At 46.5% G+C, this 21,927-nt stretch overlaps 2 protein-coding genes and 1 pseudogene across 5 annotated transcripts in view; 1 reads left to right on the top strand and 2 right to left on the bottom strand.

Moving 5' to 3' along the window:
* Nucleotides 1–3,233, top strand: part of METAP1 (methionyl aminopeptidase 1) — a 50,792-nt gene extending 47,559 nt beyond the window's left edge. For all 4 annotated transcript variants that reach the window (XM_056114408.1, XM_056114407.1, XM_056114406.1 and 1 more), the window contains one exon: nt 1,598–3,233. In XM_056114408.1, coding sequence (XP_055970383.1) covers nt 1,598–1,755 — 158 coding nt within the window. In that variant the 3' untranslated portion in view covers nt 1,756–3,233. The remainder of the gene's footprint in view (nt 1–1,597) is intronic.
* A 1,044-nt stretch (nt 3,234–4,277) lies between these two features.
* On the bottom strand, nt 4,278–19,923 carry LOC130023803 (alcohol dehydrogenase class-3). The gene is made up of 9 exons (XM_056114410.1): nt 19,860–19,923; nt 17,297–17,398; nt 16,342–16,483; nt 10,230–10,317; nt 8,216–8,435; nt 7,858–8,118; nt 6,371–6,506; nt 4,654–4,792; nt 4,278–4,527 (listed from the first exon to the last, which is right to left on the bottom strand). The coding sequence occupies exons 1-9, from the start codon at nt 19,869–19,871 to the stop codon at nt 4,503–4,505; spliced, it is 1,125 nt and encodes a 374-aa protein (XP_055970385.1). The 5' UTR covers nt 19,872–19,923; the 3' UTR covers nt 4,278–4,502.
* On the bottom strand, nt 14,600–16,016 carry LOC130023672 (adenylyl cyclase-associated protein 1-like; annotated as a pseudogene).
* Nucleotides 19,924–21,927: the final 2,004 nt, after the last annotated feature.

Raw genomic sequence — 21,927 nt, 5'->3', positions numbered from 1 at the left:
TATGCCACACCCGGCAATGCTCAGGGGTTACTCCTGGCACTGCACTCAGGAATTATTCCTGGCGGTGCTGGAGGGGTCATGAAAGGGACGCTGGGGATTGATTGAACCCAGGTTGGTTGCATGCAAAGCAAGCATCTTGTCCTCTGTACCATCTCTCTGGTCCACTCTCATAACTCATTCTGCGTCTTCAACATTTTTTACTCTTCATTTGCCGCTAGTTAGGGAATCTTGTCTATGGAATTTTCACAGTCTAACCTGTTCTCATCAACCGTGGACTGCCTTTTAAAGCTTTTATTAGGAATAAGTGGCATAATAAAAGTGCAAAAAGTTAACCTTTTATTTCCTTCACTTAAGCCAACATGGCTGACCCGAGTTCGATTCCTCCGTCCCTCTCGGAGAGCCCAGCAAGCTACCGAGAGTATTCGATATGCCAGACACAGTAACAACAAAGTCTCCAATGGAGACGTTACTGGGCCCGCTCGAGCAAATCGACGATCAACGGGAGGGACTTTACCTTTACCTTTAATATACTGGCTGGGGTTGTATGAAACGTTGGATCTCAACGTTTCACCAAGAAAGAGTTAATTCAGAATTTTAGTCATAGGTCTGTGATGAGTGGTATCATGTGTTCTCATATGAAACTCATTTTGGAAATACCATCTTGATTTGATATTTGTAAAATAAAAAGAATGTGAGTTTACAACACACTCAAGGAAATTTTTAAATATCATCATTACTTCGTTAGACTATGTATGACCAGAATACACTTGGAAAGTTTCCTCCAAAACACTTGAAGTGGGAGAGCCTGTTCGTGGATAGCATGTATAAGACCACCTGCCACCTCCTCCAGCACTTCTAGGCTTGGCCTGGTGGTCCCTGAACCCAGCTTGAGGCCAGCACTTCTTTGGGTAGTGACTCCAGGTTCAGCCCTGGCAGCCTTCTTGGATGTGGTCCTACTAAAGCCGAGCGAAAAGGGGGAGAGGTTCTCATATGACTGGTCCACAGGCTTTGCGTGCTGGAGGCCTGGATTCATCCCTGACCCGCGTGATCTCTGGGACACTGGCAGGAGCAGCCCCTAAGCACCTAATTGGCAGTAACCCCGGAGCGCTGCTGGGTGTGGCACCTGCACCCAAGAAAAGAAGCCGCTGAAGTGTAAATAGACTTCTGTTGTTGTTGTTGTTATTGCAGTGCTGGGGATTGAAGCCAGGTGTTCATAGCGGTGAGGGTCGCATTCTGCTGCTGAACTGTATCCTCTATTTCTGATTAGGCATCCTAAGTGTAAATTTTCTGGACCAGGAGTATAACTCAATGGTAAAGCATCTGCCTTGTATATGTTAGGTATCCCTCCTTCCTCACTGACACCCCTATCCCCCGCCCATGGTAGACCTCTTGCCTTACACACACACTAGATCATTTGCTTTGCATGTTTCCTGTTAAAACACACACACACACACACACACACACACACACACACACACACTTGTTGGTTTTTAGTAATATTTAAGGATAGAAATCTATGCAAACATGTTCCCTGGAGTATTTGCTCATTTAGAGAACGAAATGGCAGGAACTGAAAGATTGTTTTTGTCTGTTTAAGGTGGCTGGCAGGATGAGACCTGGCCAGATGGCTGGACGGCGGTGACCCGGGACGGGAAGCGGTCTGCTCAGTTTGAGCACACCCTGCTGGTCACAGACAATGGCTGTGAGATCCTCACACGGCGCCTCGACTGCACACGGCCCCACTTCATGGCCTAGTTTACTTTCTGACACGGCACGTCTCCGTGATGCCTTCTGCTGTCCCATGCATTTTACTGAGAGTGCAGCGTGGACCAGGACATTTTTATTACTTGTTTTGTTTTGACTATAGATAAGGAAGGCCTGCAGCATTTATGTGTGTCCTCGAGTCTGAAAAGCCGAGAAGAATCAAGAAAACATTTCTCCTCTCCTCCAGTGCTCCCTTCTCCCCCAGATCTCTGCATCCTGTTTCTCCTTTGAGCACTTTTACTTAACCCGCTTCTAGTTGCTTTTATCACTGCCACAGCTGTACATCAGGAGCCAGTGACTTTCCGGGTGAATGCTGAAGATGAGAATCTTTGAAACTTAGCAACATTTGTTGCTGCAAATTTTTTAAAAATTATATATGTACGGAAATAGATCTGTATACATTTTAAATTCTACATGTGTAATTATTGAACACTCTGTGACCTAGGTTTTTTTGTGTTGATTCTGCTCAGAATGGTCCTCTGGTTCCCTGCAGGGACCATCGTTTACGGAGCGCTCCCGGTTTAGAAATGGCCTTCCTCCTTTCCCCTGCTAAATATTTACTCACAGAACTTTGCACAAGATAGTACGTGGTTAGTGAGACGTTCTCTCGGTGTGGACTTTGTGTTAGTGAATGGTTGTGGCAGAATTCACTCTGGAAAGGCTGTTCTTTTAAAAAATCATTTAATTTATGGCAAAAATAACAGCCAGGCTCCATGTGATGCCTGACTGTTGCAGAGCTTGAAGATTATGATGCATTTCTATTTCAGACCTCGAGTTGGAGTGGAGGGCAAAGCTCCCTTTCTTCCTTCTGTATTTTTTTTTCACCCGCAGATTGGGAGAGATGCAGAGAAAGGGGTGGCGTTTGCATTGGGGTGGGTTCTAGGGAAAGCATTTTCAACCTCTCTTGCAGTGAGCAGTGAGTAGGTGGTTGGTCGACTCTAACAAGAGTAAATGTGATAGTGACGACAGGGACGTCTTTTCCCTCGTGGGGGCTGGGGCCCACACTTCGGTGACCATTACACAGCTGGGAACTTCACTGGCAATAATCCCACTACCCCATATATGTTCTTCTCAGTAGTTCAGTCCAAAGAGAAGTATGTACCCAGGGAAGTCATCAGTCTTGTCATCCGAGTACCTGATTCCTGGGTATGACCATGACATACCAAGATAACATCTATCCCAGAGTGCCTCAGACCTTAAAAAGAATTATGATGTTTTCATTACTTTTATTATTTTAATGATTAGTAAAGTGACTGAATCTGGCAGACTTTTGGGGGTGTGTGTTTTTATCAAACTGTAATATTTGTGTATGGAATGCTTTGCAAGATGAATGTTAATATAATGTGTAAAGGGCGATTAAAAGTTTGAATGATAACTGTACCACGTATTCATTAATTTTGCATCATTTGAGATTTCGGAGGTAGTTGATTTCATAATCTAAAATAAACTTATGACCATTTGAGTAAAAACTTTTTTCAAGTGTTAGTCCGATATTTTCAGGACCCTGTAACTTCAGCAGAACTCCTCAGCCTTTGAAACATAGTCATAGTTTTGAGAGGTTTTTAGGTGAGACAATGCTGAGTATAGAGCAGCATTTCTTGTAGTGATGGTGGAATAGCAGTATGAGCTTGTTCAGTGCCTGTTTCAGAGATTAGGCTCACGGGAAAAACTTTCAGTGGAAGTGCCTTTTTCTTAGAAGTTGACACCAAACTGGTAATGATGTTTTTATTTTGGGAGATTTAAAATATGAGCCCCAGTTTAATTGTCTATGTGTAATTAGATATTTAATCGTCCAGTTTGTTTTCAAAATAAGTTAATGTTAACTTAGAAATTATGGTTTGCCGACTAGCTCCCACCTACCTCAAAATTGTAGTTTGGAAAGGAAACAGTTTGCCTTTTGACTCTGTCTTTTGCTGATACCATGGATGCAGGTACACAAGAACCCATTCACCAGTTCCTCTATACTACTTTCCACCCACCCATGTCTAAAGAGGTGGTGGTTTAGGAATCTGTTTGCCGTGTTTTATTGGGTTTGTTTAAAATTGAGAGTACAGAGCTCCAATTTGCTAGAGCTCTCAGATGTACCTTCATGGTATCTGTTACTTAAAATTCTTAAATTTTTTGGGGGGCCACACCTGTAATATTTGGCGGTGCACAGGTCTTAGCATCAACTGGAGAACAGATCGAGGGACATTCATGTATCTGAAAAAATACTGTAGCATATTAAAATCTAAGTAGAGCACTGCATACTACAGATTGAGCACAAATTGTTCACTTAATACAAGTTGCCGTTTAAGATAATATAAAGATTTACTAAAAAGAATACAGCTAGGGTAATCTTATCTTTAGTAAACAGGCCTGAGACTTCAAAATGAAGCAGTCACCAAGGATGGCAGTAGAAAAGGTTTAGACACTATCACCCCACTTCGTCTTTCTTTTTTTTTAAAAAAAATGAAGATAATGGGGCAAGGAACCGCAGAGTCAAGTCAGCATAAAATTAATGACAACACACATAAGCAGAAAGGACTTTATTGTGTTAGAATATTCCTTAGCTAGCAAAATATTAATGTAGAGTATTGAAAACAGATTTATGACTGAATTAGTCTTGTCCTTGATTAGAGATGTGTGAATTTACAGACATTATTCCCAAGAGTGGGTTATTGAGGGCTCCGGAGACCAAGACTGCTGGCCTCTCCCATCAGACCACTAAGGCACGGGAAGGAGGATCTCTTTCTTGACTAAAACTTCAGAACAGTTCGAATGCTGTCAGAGGAAACAATGAATAGATTTTGAATGCTATTAAGACGACAAAATCTAGTATTTTACCCGTCAGCCTTCCCTTAGCCCCAATCACACTCCACCCTACAGTAAACGAAGGAAGTTGCTTACCTCTTTCCTGCATGCAGCAGGTCAAAGGCTTTGTTAATTTGGTCAAAAGACAGACTGTGAGTCACAAATTCATCAACTTTTATCTTTTTGGACATATATTCTGACACCAACTTTGGGACACTTTCTACACTTTTCCATCCTAAGAAGAAAGAAAGCACATTTAATAATTTTTCCAACAAACTGCTACACTATGCTTATTATGAAACAAAGATATTTAAGTGTAAAACTCAGGGGACTAGAGTCATTGCACAGTGGGTAACGTGCTTGCCTTGCACGTGGCTGCCCCAGGCTCAATTCCAGGCACCCTGTGATTTTCCTCACACTGGCAGGAGTAATTCCTGAGTGCAGAGCCAGGATTAAACCCTAATTATTGCTAGGTGTGGCCCCCAAAACAATGCAAAGGGAAAAAAATTGTATTTCAAAATAGAAAATAGTGAAATTGAAAAGCTGTGTCAGCGATCTTTAGCTATGTACGTTCAATTTCACATGTGTTGATTTTTTTTTTTGCTGTAAATACTTGCTTTCATTTTAAATTTTTTGTTTGATGGTTTTGGGTCCATATGGTGCCAGGAATTCAACTTGGGGCTCCCTCTTGTGAAGCATACATGTCAGCCCTTTGATCCACTTTACTGCTCTGCTCTGAACTATAGTCCAAACCTGTTTTAGGGCTTATTCCTGGTTCTACATTTAGGAACCACCCGAGTGTTCAGGGGACCACATGGGGTGCTGGGGAGGATTGAACCCAGGTTAGCCATGTGTAAGGCAAGTGCCCTGCCAGCTGTACAATTATTCTACCCCTTAAATATCCCTCTTTATGTCCCCTACCAGTAGGATTTTTGGGGAAGGGGTGCTTGGGCCACATCCGGCAGATCACCCTAGTGGTGCTCCGGGACGCTATGCAGTGCCAGGGTGCTAAGTGGGTGAGACACATCAAGACAAGCACCTTAAGCCCTTTGCACTCTATGGCCCTAAACCACAGACTTTTTAAGATCATACAAGAGTGAAATGAACTATTTTTCAACTTTGCCGTAAGTTTCATCCGAGTATTTTCAGTACTATTTTGGGAGAGGTGTATGATCAAGACCTCAGATCACTGTATTCTTGTCTTCTTTTTGCCACACCCGGCAGTGCTCAGGGATTACTCCTGGCTGTGCATTCAGGAATTAAAATTAAAAGAGGTATCAGAAACTTGAAAATTATTCAGAACAATGGAAATCATAAAACAAGTTTATTTTTGGTCTGAAACAGAAGAGATTTTTATAGTCACAAGACTCGAGAGATAGAGCTAGTGACATACTTCTACTTGTGGGGGTCCGGGGACAGAACCTGGGTTGGCTGAGGACATGGCAAACACCTGACCCGCTGTGCATCTCTTTGGCCCCATCACTGCACTCTCTGGAAAGATGCTGATAAACCAATGAAGTCCACAACATGAGTATGGCTGACACAACTGTTGATCTGAGACCGATTTCTTCTTACTCCTGCCCTGCCCCCAACTCCTTCCCCAGTGACTGAGTTTTAAGGATGTAAAAATTGTTCTTAGCTTCAGAGGCAAAGCACCTTTCCAGCTTTTGAGTAAATACTTAAGTGTATTTAAAATAAATTTCTATAAGACAGCCTGTAACAACTCTTGTTAAAAAGATGAGCCTGGAATTAAAACTTTGCCAGTAGAAGTAGCAAAAGAGAAAATACACTCATTTCTCTTGCACCACATTACCTCCAAAGGCAGTGCCTTTCCACGTGCGGCCTGTAACCAGCTGGAACGGACGAGTGGCAATTTCTTCACCAGAACCAGCAACTCCTACCACCACGCTGACACCCCAGCCCTTGTGGCAGGCCTCGAGCGCTGCTCTCTGCAGGCAGAGACAGTCATCACACAGATCAGCCCGGCTCTAAGACAACCCACTTAGAAACTTCCGGGAGAGAGAAAAGGTGGTAACAAAGTGACCAGATGATGTTTACTAAGTGTAGCGATTTGTTACTTAACTTCAATAAACTTTCAGCAACAATAAAGGCAACATAACAAGTAATACTTCAGTCTGTGTCCTCATGCATTTTACACATGAGCAAATTTATGTTCAGGGAACTCTGGAGGCCACTGAGTGCGCGGAGGTGTATCTAGTTCCACATTCTGTTCCCCTTAGCTGCATCACGCTACCCTATCACTTAACTCTTAGAATGCAGAGTGCACTGAAGGGCAAAGAAACATTTTTTTCATCTTTCCCAAAGCTGTTCTTGTATTATTTCCAATTTGTATTTCAAATATTTTTCCTTTGTTTTCTGCGACTTTTCGTTTTAAAGCTGAAGTAATTTTATTTTATTTTTTTTTTGAAGTAAATAGATTTTATTTGGAGGATTTTTAAGGTGTGGAGTGGGGGGGAGAAAGAGAGAGAGAGAGAGAGAAGTTAGACACGAAAACATGAAAGTACACATCTCAAGAGGGGAGATGCGGGTGACACATGTGCTCAGGCAGCATATGGGCCAAGCTGAAGTAATTTTAACCTTTATTATTATTTTTGTTTTTTGGGTCACACCTGGCAATGCTTAGGGTCTATTTGCAGGCGGATCAGGCAGGATCAGAGACTAAAACCCAGGCTTTCTGCAGACAAGCATGTATTCCAGCCCATTCCTCCCAACTGTTTTTTTTTTTTTTTTGGTTTGTTGGGTCATACCCAGCGATGCTTAGGGGTTACTCCTTGACTCTGCACTCAGAAATCACTCATGGCAGTGCTGAGGGGACCATATGGGATGCCGGGGATCGAACCTGGGTCGGCTGTGTGCCAGGCAAACACCCTACCCGCTGTGCTATTGCTCCAGCTCCTGCCCCCAATTTTAATCTTGATAAGGAAACCGTATTGAGAATACCATTTCCAAGCCTGGAAAGTAGTTCAATGGGCTGGAGTATATGCCTTGTATGTGGTAGCCTGGGTCTGAGTCCCAAAACGGCTGATGTATTGGGTGTTTTCTGTTCCCCGCCCTTATATGCCCCCACCCCCAACTTGTTTCGTTCTTGGTTTTGGGTCACACCCAGCAATGCTCAGGGGTTATTCTGGCAGTGCTTGGGAGACCATATGGGATACCAGAGATCGAACCTGGGGTCAACCTTGTGTGAGGCAAGTATCTTTCCACCGTACTATCGCTCCGTTTCCCCTCCAATTTAAAAAGCAGTTCCTCCACAAAAGGAATACAACCCAGCATACTTACCATGACCTTCACATTACCAATGCACTCAAAGGAATAGTCCACTCCCCCACCGGTCAACTCCACAAGCACTTCCTGGATGGGCTTGCTGAACTCCTGGGGGTTAATACATTCAGAGGCTCCAAAATCCTTGGCCCTCGCAAATTTATCTTTATTGATGTCCACGCCGATGATCCGGGATGCACCAGCCACCTTACAGCCCATGATAACTGCCAGTCCAACTCCTCCCAGTCCAAAGACGGCACATGTGGAGCCAGGCTCCACCTGACAGAAAGACAGTATAAAATCTCAGATGATGAGTCAAGGCAAAGCTTCACTGTACTAACTAAAGGTGGGAGCTAAGGCCTAGGCCAGTCTCTACCTTGGCCGTGTTCACAGCTGCGCCATAACCAGTTGAGATGCCACAGCCCAGGAGACAGACTTTGTCCAAAGGTGCCAGAGGATCAATTTTAGCAACAGAGATATCAGCCACAACCGTGTACTCAGAAAATGTGCTGGTTCCCATGTAGTGTAAAATGGTCTTTCCTTTGCAAGTAAATCTGCTAGTCCCATCTGGCATCAATCCTTTCCCCTGAGTGACTCTAAAGGAAAAAAAGGAAAAGGAAAAGGCAGGACTGAGATAGGTTTCCTAAAATCCACAGGGGAGAAGATGACTGCAAAGAGTTACAAACGTGCTAAGACCAAATTTTAATTTCTAATGTACCACTCCAACAACGGCCAGGATCCAGAGATCATCACACTCAGCTCCTGGGAGAGAACAAGACAGAGTCTCCTACCCTATGCCTGACTGTCTCCACCAGGGCCCAACAGCTGAAGACCACCGAGGCCCAGCCAAGGCCATGCTGGGAGCACTCTCCACACACTTGGATGAGCCTCATGCATAAAAGAACTGACAGAGGAACCCAGGTGTGTGGGACCCGGGACTGAGATCTCCAAACCTATACAGTTTGGGACTGGACCTGCCAGTAACTAGACAGTTACACCCACCAACTGCCATGTAACTCCAACAACGGCCAGGATCCAGAGATCATCACACTCAGCTCCTGGGAGAGAACAAGACAGAGTCTCCTACCCTATGCCTGACTGTCTCCACCAGGGCCCAACAGCTGAAGACCACCGAGGCCCAGCCAAGGCCATGCTGGGAGCACTCTCCACACACTTGGATGAGCCTCACGCATAAAAGAACTGACAGAGGAACCCAGGTGTGTGGGACCCGGGGCTGAGATCTCCAAGCCTATACAGTTTGGGACTGGACCTGCCAGTAACTAGACAGTTACACCCACCAACTGCCGTGTAACTCCAACAACGGCCAGGATCCAGAGATTATCACACTCAGCTCCCGGAAGCGCGCGGCCGCATTCGCGGCCTCGCGACATCTTATCATCTCATTCCTAATTCGGTCAAACTGGCAGGCTACCAAATGTAACATGCCCACACGGCAGAGTCTGGCAAACTCCCCGTGGTATACCCAATATGCCAAATACCAGTAACAATGATGGGTCTCATTCTCCTAACCCTGAAAAAGCCTTGAATATGGCACTTTAAAAAAAAAAATCTCAGGGCTAGGACGAAGAAGACGTTACTGGCACCTGCTCGAGGCAATCGATGAACAACAGGGTGGTCGTGATCGTGATCGTGAATGTACCATTCAAGAAAGCCTTGAAACTTTGCAGGATTTATAATCTTACCTGTCTTACATTCAGTCTGGATCTTATTATTAGAGTATTGAAATAATTTCCACAGGTACAACCTGATCAGATAAAACTGAGCAAACCTTACTTCATAAAGCACAAAAGCAAATGGCAACACAGAAGCAGAGATTACATAAACAATATCCAGGTAAACTGATGAACATCCACGTAGCCAGATGACCAACCGGCTGATTATTTCAGGAGGCGCATTTGTTCAAGACACACATAAGAACACTTCCGACTTTGATCACAAAGCCTAAATGTAGGAGCAGCCTAGTATAGGGTGGGAGTTTGCACTTCATGTGGTTGACCATGGCTTGAATCCCTAGCACTGCCGCTGGGGGTCACTCATGAGCATAAAGTCAAGAAGAGTGAAACACCACTGGTTCTGACCAAAAAAATAAAATCAACAAAAACCAAATTGGGAGCAACTGAAATGTCTATGGTCCTTCCCCCAAATAATTCCTTTTCTAAAAGACTGATCAATACCGGGGAAATCAGTTTATTTATAAGTCTCAGTTTTCTCCTCTATGAAAGTGGATTATTAATGATATTTATATGAGGTCATTATAAAGCTGAAGTAATTCCATGCAGAATGCTCTGAACAAATTGCCATATAGTTACATAGTACTACCATTATCAACGTGACTTCTTGTCTTAAGGACTAAGTAAAGACGTACTCACCTTATTTTCTGGCAAAGATTTGTTTTAGGATTTAGACAAAATTTGCATTCTCCACACTGTGGAATGTAAAGTGGGATGACAGTATCTCCTGGAAAATAAATGCACATGCATCATCCTGGGTAAGTGGCATCTGCTGCTAGACCAGTCTCGGACATCAGCCCCTGCAAATTCACAACTCAGTGGGCTCCGCAGTATCAGTAACTTCTAAAACTTAGAACTTTTACCTATATAAATACATAATTCACTGCCTAACAAAAAATTATTTCAATATTTTTTCTTGCTTTTCGGGTCACACCTGGTGATGCACGGGGTTACTCCCAGCTCTGCACTCAGGAATTATTCCTGGTGGTGCTCGGGGGACCATATGGGATGCTGGGAATTGAACCCCCGGGTCAGCCACGTGCAAGGCAAATGCCCTCCCCACTGTGCTATCGCTCCAGCCCCAATTACAAAGTTTTTACCTAAATAGCACTGTAGCACTGTCCTCCAGTTGTTCAGAGATTTGCTCCAGCGGGCACCAGTAACATCTCACAACAAATTGTGAGACTTCTTGTTACTGTTTTTGGCATATTGAATACGTCATGGGGAGCTTGCTAGGCTTTGCCGTGCAGGCGAGATACTCTCAATAGCTTGCCGGGCTCTCCCAGAGGGGCGGAGGAACCGAACTCGGGTCGGCCATGTTGGCTGCATGCAAGGCAAATGCCCTACCCGCTGTGCTATCACTCCAGCCCTTTACCTAAATTTGCTCGATTTGCTCGAGCGGGCCCAGTAACGTCTCCATTGGAGACTTTGTTGTTACTGTGTCTGGCATATCGAATACTCTCGGTAGCTTGCCGGGCTCTCCGAGAGGGGCGGAGGAATCGAACTCGGGTCGGCCATGTTGGTCGCTTGTAAGGCGACCGCCCTACCCGCTGTGCTATCGCTCCAGCCCTTTATAAAATCCTTAAAATAGTAACTTGATAATAATGAGGTTATGTTTATCAACATATTCACTGATATCTTTTTAAAAATTCTGTTTAAATAAAATTGGCTTTTACAATGCAGTTAGGAGTTTTAGAAGAACAGCGGTCTTCAAAAATCAGAGGAGGGATGGGTGATGGAACACTGTATGACAGAAACCTAATCATGAACACCTCTGTAAGGGTCTCAAAGTGATTCAATAAAAAATAATAAAAAAAAGGTCACAGTAAGCATTTAAAGTGCTATAAACCAAACCTTCTTTTACTTTGTTTTTCAAGCTCTTTTTAAAAATTTTTTTAAGTTGTGAAAATTCTAGATAAGTAACTTTAACTAGTGCTAATATTTGCAGATTTACAATATAAAAATAATTTGAAACCCAATTTTGTGTGGTAGGGTGTATAACTATGTCATTACTGTAGTTTTTGTAGTTATTTATTGATAGATCAATCCTTTGTATTCAAAACAGTGCTTTAATTTGTTTTAGGCATACAATATTTCTTTTTTTTCTTTTTTCTTTTAAAAAAATTTTTTTTTAGGGACTGGAGTAATAGCACAGCGGATATGGCGTTTGCCTTGCACGTAGCCAACATGGCCGACCCAGCTTCGATCCCCAGCATCCCATACGGTCCCCCGAGCACCGCCAGGAGTGATTCCTGAGTGCATGAGCCAGGAGTAACCCCTGAGCATCTCTGGGTGTGACCCAAAAAGCAAAAAAAAAAAAAAAAAAAAAAAAAAATTAGAGCATTGCAAAGCCGTTCATGATTGGATTTCAGTCATATAGTATTCCAACACCCAGTGGTTCCACCTTCTACCAGTTTATATTTTTCAGCACCTGTGTCCCCAGGTTCCCTCCCATTACCCCCCCATCTCCTGTCTGTCACTATGGCAGGCTCTCTCTCTCTCTCTCTCTCTCTCTCGCTCTCTCTCTAAGCTCTTTAAACAGAAACAAAGCATTTTCTCCTTAAAGGCTTCCAAAGGAACACTAAAATGCTTGAAACAACTGTATAATGAACAACTTTATAAATTATGGTGTTTTTAATAAAAATCAAAACTATGGGATTTTTCAGATATGCATAAAAGTAGAGAGGACAATATAGCTAACTTCTGTGAGCTATTACCCAGCTTCAACACTTCATCATTCATGCCTTGCCTTTATTTTGCACATCTTTTTTTAAAATATTTTATGTAGGAGTACTGCTATTTATTCAGCCACTGATTAACTGATTGAATTGGGCATGAACTCCACCAAATCTTCATTTACTTTTCATGTTATTAACAACAACCTTTCCTTTAAAGAATCCAGCAACGGGAAACAGAAATTCTTGTGTCATGCTTGCCCACAGGTCATTTATGCACTACATAGTTATTACTTTTGTTTGGTGCTGAGGGCCCACTCCTGCACCCATGCTTGGGCGTCATGCCTAGCGGTGCCTGGGGGACCGTGAAAGTGCCAAGGATTTAACCCAGGTCTCCTGCATGCAGTGTTGTAGCCATAGCCCCCACACGATATTTTTTACACCAAAACCAATCCTTATTTTCTCATTTGGCTTCCCCTGCATATTTTTATTTGATCACTTGACTTCCCGTTAATCATCGATTTGCTCGAGCGGGTGCCAGTAGCGTTTCCATTTGTCCCTGTTGTATGCTACTGTAGCCCAATGGCGTCTATTCGTTCTAGGAACACGAAGAGCCTCAAACCAACCATTCAGGGTCTTGAGGAAGAAGTCTGACCATCTGGTAGGTGGGCGACCACGCGGTCTTTTGACGTCCCGTGGAATCCAGTTGGTAACGGCTCTTGTCCAGCGGTCGTCTCCAAATCTCATTATGTGTCCAGCCCATCTGATTTTTGATGCCTTGGCAAATGAGACTGCGTCCCTGATTCTTGATCATCAATGGAGGTCGGAACTCCAGATTCTTTTTCTCATTTGAGTGAAACGTGATACTCCATATTTTTATTTGTTTTTTTTCTTTTATTCGGCATCATATTAGTAGTTCTTTTCTGTCCTTTCTATTTCTCCAACTCCTTTCCTGTAACAGTTTCTCACCCCCTGTTCAGTGACCAGTGACATCAATTCACAAAGAGTTTCCATTAACAACAGATCAATCAATAAGTGATCTTCCGAGTAGATTGTGTGTGTGTGTGTGTAGGGGGTCTTTGTGTGTGGTGTGTGGTGGAAAAATTGAATAAATACAAGCTATAAAGCATGAGTAGTATTCACTTTCATGAATATCCTATGGTTCTAAGCTTTTTTTTTCTTGGTGTTAATTTTATTCTATTTTCTGTATAATTTTAAGTACATAGAGGTTTATTTCCACAGGCCTCAGTAAATGGGTAGAAGTCACAGGACAGTGTCTCTTCCCACCAAAAGATGTTGCATATTTGTAAGTTTTGTGTCCTAGAGGGAGAAACTGAAATTTACATTAGCAGTGCTGTGCAAGATTCTTACATAGGAGCTAAAACTAGTCTGTGGTGGGGGTTTTAGTTCTTTCTTCAAATGCCCAGACTGAAGCCAAAAGCTGATGAACAAGACAGGGCAAAGAAAGCGTGAAGAAGGACGACATAGCATGGGAGAAATGCTTGATTGCTTGAAATGGTGCTTTATTCCCTTTAAAAAATGTTTGTTCTTTTCGTCCCTCACTTCCCTCAGGTCCTCTCTGTAAGAAGGTGCTAGGCAGAGAGGCCAAGAGAGAAAGTGTCTAAGGTTCTTAACTGGCCTGGGTACAGGGCACTGCCCCAGTAGCTGGTATAGGAGAATCTATACCTCAGGTTCAGGCGGATCCGGGATGGAATGCAGAATAAAGGAATGCTTATAGGAAACCATTTTGCTTGGAATGATAGATGGCCAAGCTTCAGCCTTTGGTCCAGTGCAACCTTTGTCTCAACTATTGACAGAAGAAAATTAGTTAAGAGAACTTAGCTAAGAGAACTTTAGTTAAGAGAACTAGAATCACCAGTCAGAATCATACCGGACTCTGTTACCTTTATGCTCATTGTTAGGAAAAGAATAACTTGGGTGAACAGTCTGCTCTGTTAACTCCTGGGGGACTCCATACTTCCCAAAGGACTGGTGCTTGAATAACCCCCCAAAGGCTGAGTGCTGAAACACACCGGTCCTGGTGTGCAGTCCTTAAGAATGGACTGGTGGTATGGTTGAGCGGATATGGAAAAGCTGCCCCTTTCTGCAGAAGATAAACTGCTTGCTATTCCAGCCCAAATCTCAGCCTCAAATCTTCAATGAAGGCAGGAAGCTGTGCTTCTCCAGCTTCTCCAAGTGGAGAAGCAGTTTAAGAGCAGAAAGTTAGAGGAAATCTAGAAAAGAACCGTCACGATACATATTTATCCCAGGGTGTGAAGGGCGAGGGCAGAGAACCTATGGTTATTTGGTTATAACCTATGGTTATTAAATTGCTTATTTAGCAATTTCTGTCACTGTGGTGACCAACTTCTGCCCGTTCCACAGGGTTTTGAACTGCTCAGGGACTGGGAACTCACTAAAGTCGCGGCCTTCTGTGGGAATGTGAACATGCATCTCAGGAGATTTGGCACTGACTATTTCACAGTCCAGGGAATTCTTGCTCAGGTAAACATGGCAGCATCTGTTTTGTTGATAGAAATGGTTGGCACTTTACCCATTACCTGAACTTTGACAACCCTACTATTGATTATCTCCACAATGCCCACCACATCATCAAATACCAGACCAAGTTTCTTACAGCTGTTCACTGTAATGGAGTTAATTTTGCCCTTGACTTGCAATGTTGAGTTGACACACTTGTATATGTATGACACCCATTTCAGCTCTGTGTCTTCAACCACCAGATTGGAAACATTTTCCTGATTTTCCACTCTCCACTTCTTGCCCTCCAGTTCCAGTAGAGGGGGTTCCTTTGTGGCTGGTTTGGGGAATGAGCTGACTCCTGGTTTAGGTGCAGAGAACGGTTTGGGGCCACTGCGCACTGGGCCACTCTGACTTCTTTAGGGCCAGGTTCTTGTGAGTCTTCATGTCATCACATGTATGTTTCAGGGCATGTGTGATGCTCTCCCCCTGGTTAATCTGCGCAAACAGTGCTGAGCGGGAGTCAGAATCATCTGAGCCTGAACTGGTGGGGGCTGGAGGAGGAGGCAGGCCTGGTGGGGGGTGGGGGAGAGGGGGAAGCCCTGAGCCAGCAGAGGGTCCCGATGGCAATCCACTCAATTCTTCTGTGACAGGCCCCGTTTTGCTCCAGACCAGTCCGGTGGTGTGGAACTCCTTAATGTAAGCCTGCAGCTCTGTCCATATACTCAAGTAAGCTTTGACCCACTCCACGTGCTTCTTATCCACATCTTTGTTCTCCTTGAGGACTCGGTTCGTGTAGAACATGGCACCATCATTCATTTCCTTCACATAGGGACCAGGCTTGGGAGCCACAGCCACCAACCCAAGGCCTGGATACTTTCGCTGACAGCTGACAGGTGGTTGAACAACTTGCTGCCTCGGTTCTTCTCCCGGGAGGTTAACACTTCTTGGATCTGCTCTGAGATGGGTGCCAACAAATCAGAAAATTTATTACCTGCTGGCTTCTGACTGAGAGGCTGTAACCAGGAGAGCAAGCTCCAACTTTAGACCATCCCCACATGTTTCTGTACATCTCCCCCAATTTCTTTACTGATCTTCAGGTATTCTGCCCTGGGACCAGAACGCAGTGAGTCAAAGGCCGGTACAAATGGAGCTGCTCCTTTTAAAGGACTGTCTCCATGTCCACAGTGCACATCAGAAGCGTGGGATACTGTCTCCAGATGGCCCACCATCTTCTCAATCTTTCCACTAGATTTTGCATATCAGCCATATTGTCTTCACTGCTCCGAGTTTTCTGCCTCACCTCCGGACTGCAATCAGTCGCTCTCCACTTCCGGCAAGAACAGCCCAGCAATTGGTTCTAAGCTTTTTTGTTCAAACTAGTTATGTTAAACATACATAAAAGGCAGCATTAAAATATGGAAAAAAGAATCAGAGTAAAAAATGCTCAAACATTTGTGCTTCCCAGAGCAGGAAAAACAATCTTAACTATTCACTTGACATTTTATGTAGCCCATAAATAAAATGCAGTTTATCAGAATTCTCTTCCAGATACATAAGCCAAATATACAGCCAAGTGCTACGAAGTCCCTTACCTGCCTTCAGCTTCGTCACTCCTTCACCAACACTTTCCACAACGCCAGCACCTTCATGTCCCAAGATCACTGGGAAACTCCCCTCCGGATCTGCCCCACTCAGGGTGTAGGCATCAGTGTGGCAAAGGGCAGTAGCAATGATCTATGAGGACATTAAATAAAGAGCACGTGTGTCTACAGTATGCATGCAATTCAGAGTGGAGTTTAGAGTAGGGAAAGAGACTCACTTTAAAATCGTATTTCAATTAATCCAAGATGTTTTGCTTTCATATTTTAATATTTTGAAAGTCACGAGGTGCTGATAATGGAAGTACTGATTAGAGCTGGCAGCACTTTTAATGTCATAAAAAAAGTAGTGGTACAACGATGAGCAATGAAAGTGGTAAATCTACTCTTTTCAGTGCATTCTGGCAAGAGAGGATGAAGACAGCAATTTTCTGGGTACTGTGCCTTCAGGTATAGAGAATATTACCTGTGTAGAAAGCAGGCAAGCCCACTCAAATGGCTGAAAACCTCCCAACTGTGGGAAATGTAATTTTTTTCGTGGAACCTTCTAAGCAGTCTAAAGGAGCCAGGGGCCCCTTCTGGCGATTCTCAGTCAGGTAGACAGGCTACCCCTGAGGGGTCTGGGCATAACTTCCACCTAAAACCTGTTTGAACTTCATTGCTTGTCTCCTCCTGAAATTCTTTTTTTGTGAGGGGAAAGAGCCCAAAAGGCCTGGGTAAGCCCCAGGACAGACTTTCCTTGCTACAAGCAAGGCTCACCGACAGAAAACGGCAGATTCCCTTCAGGAGGCTGCCGCCTCTCTCCTCCCACTTCACATAAGCCACCAGGGTCCCCACCGGCATCAGTTCCATGGCTCCCTAACACTGTTCTTTGGGATCTAGTTTCTGCAGAGGATTCAGACATCAGAAGATCGAAGTGTCCTTTTCAGAGCCTTGGATGTATCATTACCTTAATTCGAACTTCGTGAGCCTTTGGGGGAGCCACCTCTACCTCCTCTATAGAGAGAGGCTTTCCAGCCTCCCAAGCAACTGCAGCCTTGCACTTGATAACCTGAAAGGACAGGGGAGAGCAAACTGTTTATCTTTCTGAACAAATAAGAAACTACGTATTAGTTAATACTTAATCTTTGAAAATATACTACAGTTACAAAGAAATACACTCAGAAGCGAATGGAGAATTGTTTTTAGAATTCACACAAGAGTTGTTAAAAAAGATTGCATCACGGGCTAGAGATAGTTCAAAGTGCTGAGTGTATGATTTGCATGCAGGGTCCTGGGTTCATTCCTGGCACAGCATGGTTCGCTGAGCACAGCCAGAGTGACCTCTTAGCACACAGTTGAAACAGCCTCTGCATAGAACAGGTGCAGTCCACCCCACCTCCTAAAACAAAACACGACACAACAAAAACTAGAAAAGATTTGTGATACCTATCAGGTCAGATATAAAAGCTGCTTTGGTTCAAGAAGTTTCATGTATCAAATACGAACAAGAAGCTTGACTAAACAGAAGCAGGTTAGGGATTCAAGGGCTTGACTAGGAAGCTAGTTCTGGGCGCTGGGGGACACTGCTTGCTTGCAGGAGCCCTGGGCTTGCTCCTCAGCACTGCAGGGTTCTGAGCTGCGTCAGGAGGGACGCTGGAGCACCCTATGTGGCCGGTTTCTGACCACGACCTGGTCTGACGCCCACACAAAAATCCAGGTTTTGCCAGCAGACATAGCTCAGTGGCACTGTCCCTGGGGCGATCCCTAGCACCCTACAAACCAGCAACAAAGAGTCCAGGGTCCAAGAGAATTGGATTCAGCACAACAGGCTGTGTCCAAGGAACGGGAATGCTTAAAATGTGTCCCCATGAAATCCTTTTACTCAGGCTGGTTTAAGTAACAAAGGCTGATTCAAAACTCCAGGGAAAGGTTTAAGAAGTCCCAAAGGATCATCACAATGGGGGAGAGTAAAAATGGTATCTGTCACTATCACTGCCCTCCCATTGTTCATCGATTTGCTCGAGCGGGCCCAGTAATGTTTCCATCGTGAGACTTCTTGTTACTGTGTTTGGCATATCCAATACGTCAGGGGGAGCTTGCCAGGCTTTGCCGTGCGGGTGAGATACTCTCAGTAGCTTGCTGGGCTCTCCGAGAGGGGCAGAGGAATCGAACCTGGGCTGACTGGCTCGGCTGTGTGCGAGGAAAACGCCCTACTGCTGTGCTGTATCTAGCTCTTTTAAATATACTGTCCAATATATAGTAGACATTTGTTATGAGAGGTTATTAAAAATAAGATAAGCTGTAATTGTAAATCATGCCTACAGTTGAAGACTCAGAACAAAACAAATAAAAATCCAATGTCATTAAAATATAGTTTATATGCTGATTTTCAATAATTGGATAAAATTTTAATCTGATTTGTTTTTTAAAAGGTCTTGATGTGGGGCCACCCAATGGAGCTCAGGGCCACTCCAGGCACTGGGCAGCACCAGGGATTAAACCCAGATGTGCCTCATGTATTGCAGTGTCCTGCCCCTGGACTCTATCCGGTCCACTGACCCAACTGAATGGCACTTCAATGTGGTTCATTTTATTTCTACAGCATTGCCGTGACTTAGTCTAGTCAGGATGCCCTGCACAGTTAGATAACCAAGTGCCATGGGGGAAGTCCTTGTCACTTTACCTAACACTTATGAAATGTGTTGACAGAATAAAGGTTACACGTCGCTGGGCTCATCGGAGGTAGCCTTTAAAGCCAGAAACTTTAAAAAGTGCTTTCAGGGGGCTGGAGTGCTAGTACAGCCGGTAAGGCCCTGGCCTCACGCTGCCCACTCTGGTTTGATCCTGAAAACCCTTAAGGCCAGGACCATAGAAAGCACCGTCAGGAGTGATCCTGAGCACCGTCATGAATGACACCGAGCACGCCAGGAGTGACCCCGAGTACCGCTAGGTGTGACCCGAAACAAACCCGGTGCACGAAGGTGGAGCCGGCGAGAGGCGGAAAAGGCCTGGCTCGGTCCGACCCGGGTCCGTTCGGTCCCCAGAGGGTCCCCAGCCTAGGGAGCGACCCCAGCGGGCTGTGCCAGCCCACCTTGGGCTATGCCACCCCACCCCGACAAGCACAAGAGCAGGAACTACAGGACAGAGTGATCCGGCGGGGGGCGACGGCGGACGCGGGAGACGGTGGGCTCTGGGCGCGCGGGGCGGGGCCAGGCCGTGCGGGCGCGCCGGGAGCCCGGGACCCTGGCCCTCACTCGGGAACCGAGACCCCCGCCCGGGCCCCCCTCCCGAGGGCTGTGCAGGCGCACCGGGCGCCCCGCCCGCGTCCGGGACCGCGCCCGCGCCCCCTGCTCGCACCGGGGACCCGAGACCCCCGCCCGGGGTCTGTGCAGAGCACGCCCAGGCCCCTCGCCCGCACCTGGGCCTCCCGCCCGCGCCCCGGAACCCTGCACGCGCGCGAGACCCCCGCCCGGGGTCTGTGCAGAGCGCGCCCAGGCCCCTGCTGGGCCTCGGGCGCGAGGAGCAGCTACCTGGCCGGCCATGTCTGCGCGCTGTGTCCGCGGTGCCTACATCCGGGCACGCGGGGCCGCCCCGGCACAGACGCTCGGGGGCGTGGCGTGGGCGTGGTTAGGAGCTCATTGGGGGCGCGCTAGCCGGGGGCGCGGCTAGGAGCGCGCCGGGGGCGTGGCTACGAGAGCGTCGGGGAAGCGGCTAGGAGCGCGCCGGGGGCGTGGCCAGGTTGCTTCGGGGGCGTGGCTAGGGTGGCTCCGGGGGCGTGGCCGTGGCCGTGGCGGGCGAGATGCACATTGGTCCCTGAGGCCGCCTCCTCGCGTCGCCGCCCCGACAGGCTTGCAGCGGACCCTGTGCGTGTGCCAGGTGGGGATTAGGGCCCGGGCTTGCCGGGAGGCCTTCTCCCTGGTCTGACTGCCCCTGCGGCCCTCACCGGGCCGGGGAACGGGCTCCCGCGCTCGTTTTCTCCTTTGAACCGGAGCCGGCTTGGTTCTGCGACGACCGTGGCTCCAAGAGAGGGAAGCCGCTGGGAGTCCCACATGGCCTCCACGGCAGCACGTCACCGCCCAGACACAGGCCTGGTCTTCACTGCATCAGTCAGGTCGCGTCCGGACAGCCGTGACGTTCACTGCAGCATGACACCCCCAGACACAGACCTGACCTCGGGTCACCTGCAGGCACAGACATGACCACTGCATATACGTTACCCCCAGACACAGACCTGACCTCGGGTCACCTGCAGGCACAGACGTACCACTGCATATACGTTACTCCCAGACACAGACCTGACCTCGGGTCACCTGCAGGCACAGATGTGACCACTGCAGCCAGGTCACCCCAGACACAGACCTGATCTTGGGTCACCTGCAAGCACAGACGTGACCACTGCGGCCAGGTCACCCCAGACACAGACCTGACCTCGGGTCACCTGCAGGCACAGACGTGACCACTGCATATACGTTACCCCCAGACACACACCTGACCTTGGGTCACCTGCAGGCACAGATGTGACCACTACAGCCAGGTCACCCCAGACACAGACCTGACCTCGGGTCACCTGCAAACACAGACGTGACCACTGCAGTCAGGTCACCCCAGACACAGACCTGACCTCCAGTCACCTGCAGGCACAGACGTGACCACTGCAGCCACAACACCTTGCGGACACAGACATGATCACCACTGTAGCCAGGTCATCCTCCAGACACAGGCCTGATTACCACTGCAGCGTGGCACTGTCCCAGATATGGGCGTGATCTCCCTACAGCCACATGAGTTCCTGCACACATGCAGGACCCACGCTGCTCCCAAACTCAGGCTGGCCACAGGGCTGCTTTCCCTAGAGCTGTCTCCTCAGGGTGTCTCACATCACCACCATGAGCTAGGCCTTCTGTGGAGTGCACACCTGGTCCCCAGAGAACAGACCTGCTTGTCCGAAGCTCATCTTGTCACCTGTCGACTTTAAAGGCCCTCCCTGATCATTGTGTGGTGCCCCTTCAGAAGCGAACTCGGGAGTTCCAGCTTCTCCTGTGGCCTCATGTTGAAGCTCTCACCTGAACTTGACCCGGGCATGGCATGCACCCCTCCTCTCTTCCACTGAAGCTGCTTGCCATAGGACCTCAGCGTTTCTAACAGGGTTTCTAGAAAGGCAACCCATCTGATGAAAAACAGCCTTGCTCTTTAGAAGCTCCCATCCAGCTTCTTCAACATATTGAAGAATCAGGTGACACTTAAAAATAATCTTAATGTATCTGGAGCGATAGCCCAGAGAGTAGGGCATTTGCTTTGCACGTGGCAGACCTGGCAGACCCAGCCAACCCAGGTTAGATTCCTTCGCCCCTCTCGGCGAGCCCGGCAAGCTACCAAGAGTATCTCGCCCGCATGCCAAAGCCTGGCAAGTTACCCGTGACATATTCGATATGCCAAACACAGTAACAACTAGTCTTGCAATAGAGGCGTTCCTGGGATCGCTCGAGCAAATGGATGAGCAACGGGAGGACAGTGCTACAGTGGTACAGATGTATTTAAGAATTGTTATTTTCCATCCCTGGTGAGTTTCTCAAAAAATATCTAAAAGATGGAAAAATA

Source organism: Sorex fumeus, unplaced genomic scaffold, assembly GCF_029834395.1.
Source record: "Sorex fumeus unplaced genomic scaffold, SorFum_2.1 ptg000024l, whole genome shotgun sequence".
Classification (NCBI taxonomy): Eukaryota; Metazoa; Chordata; class Mammalia; order Eulipotyphla; family Soricidae; genus Sorex; species Sorex fumeus.
This window is presented reverse-complemented; position numbering and strand designations above follow the sequence as displayed.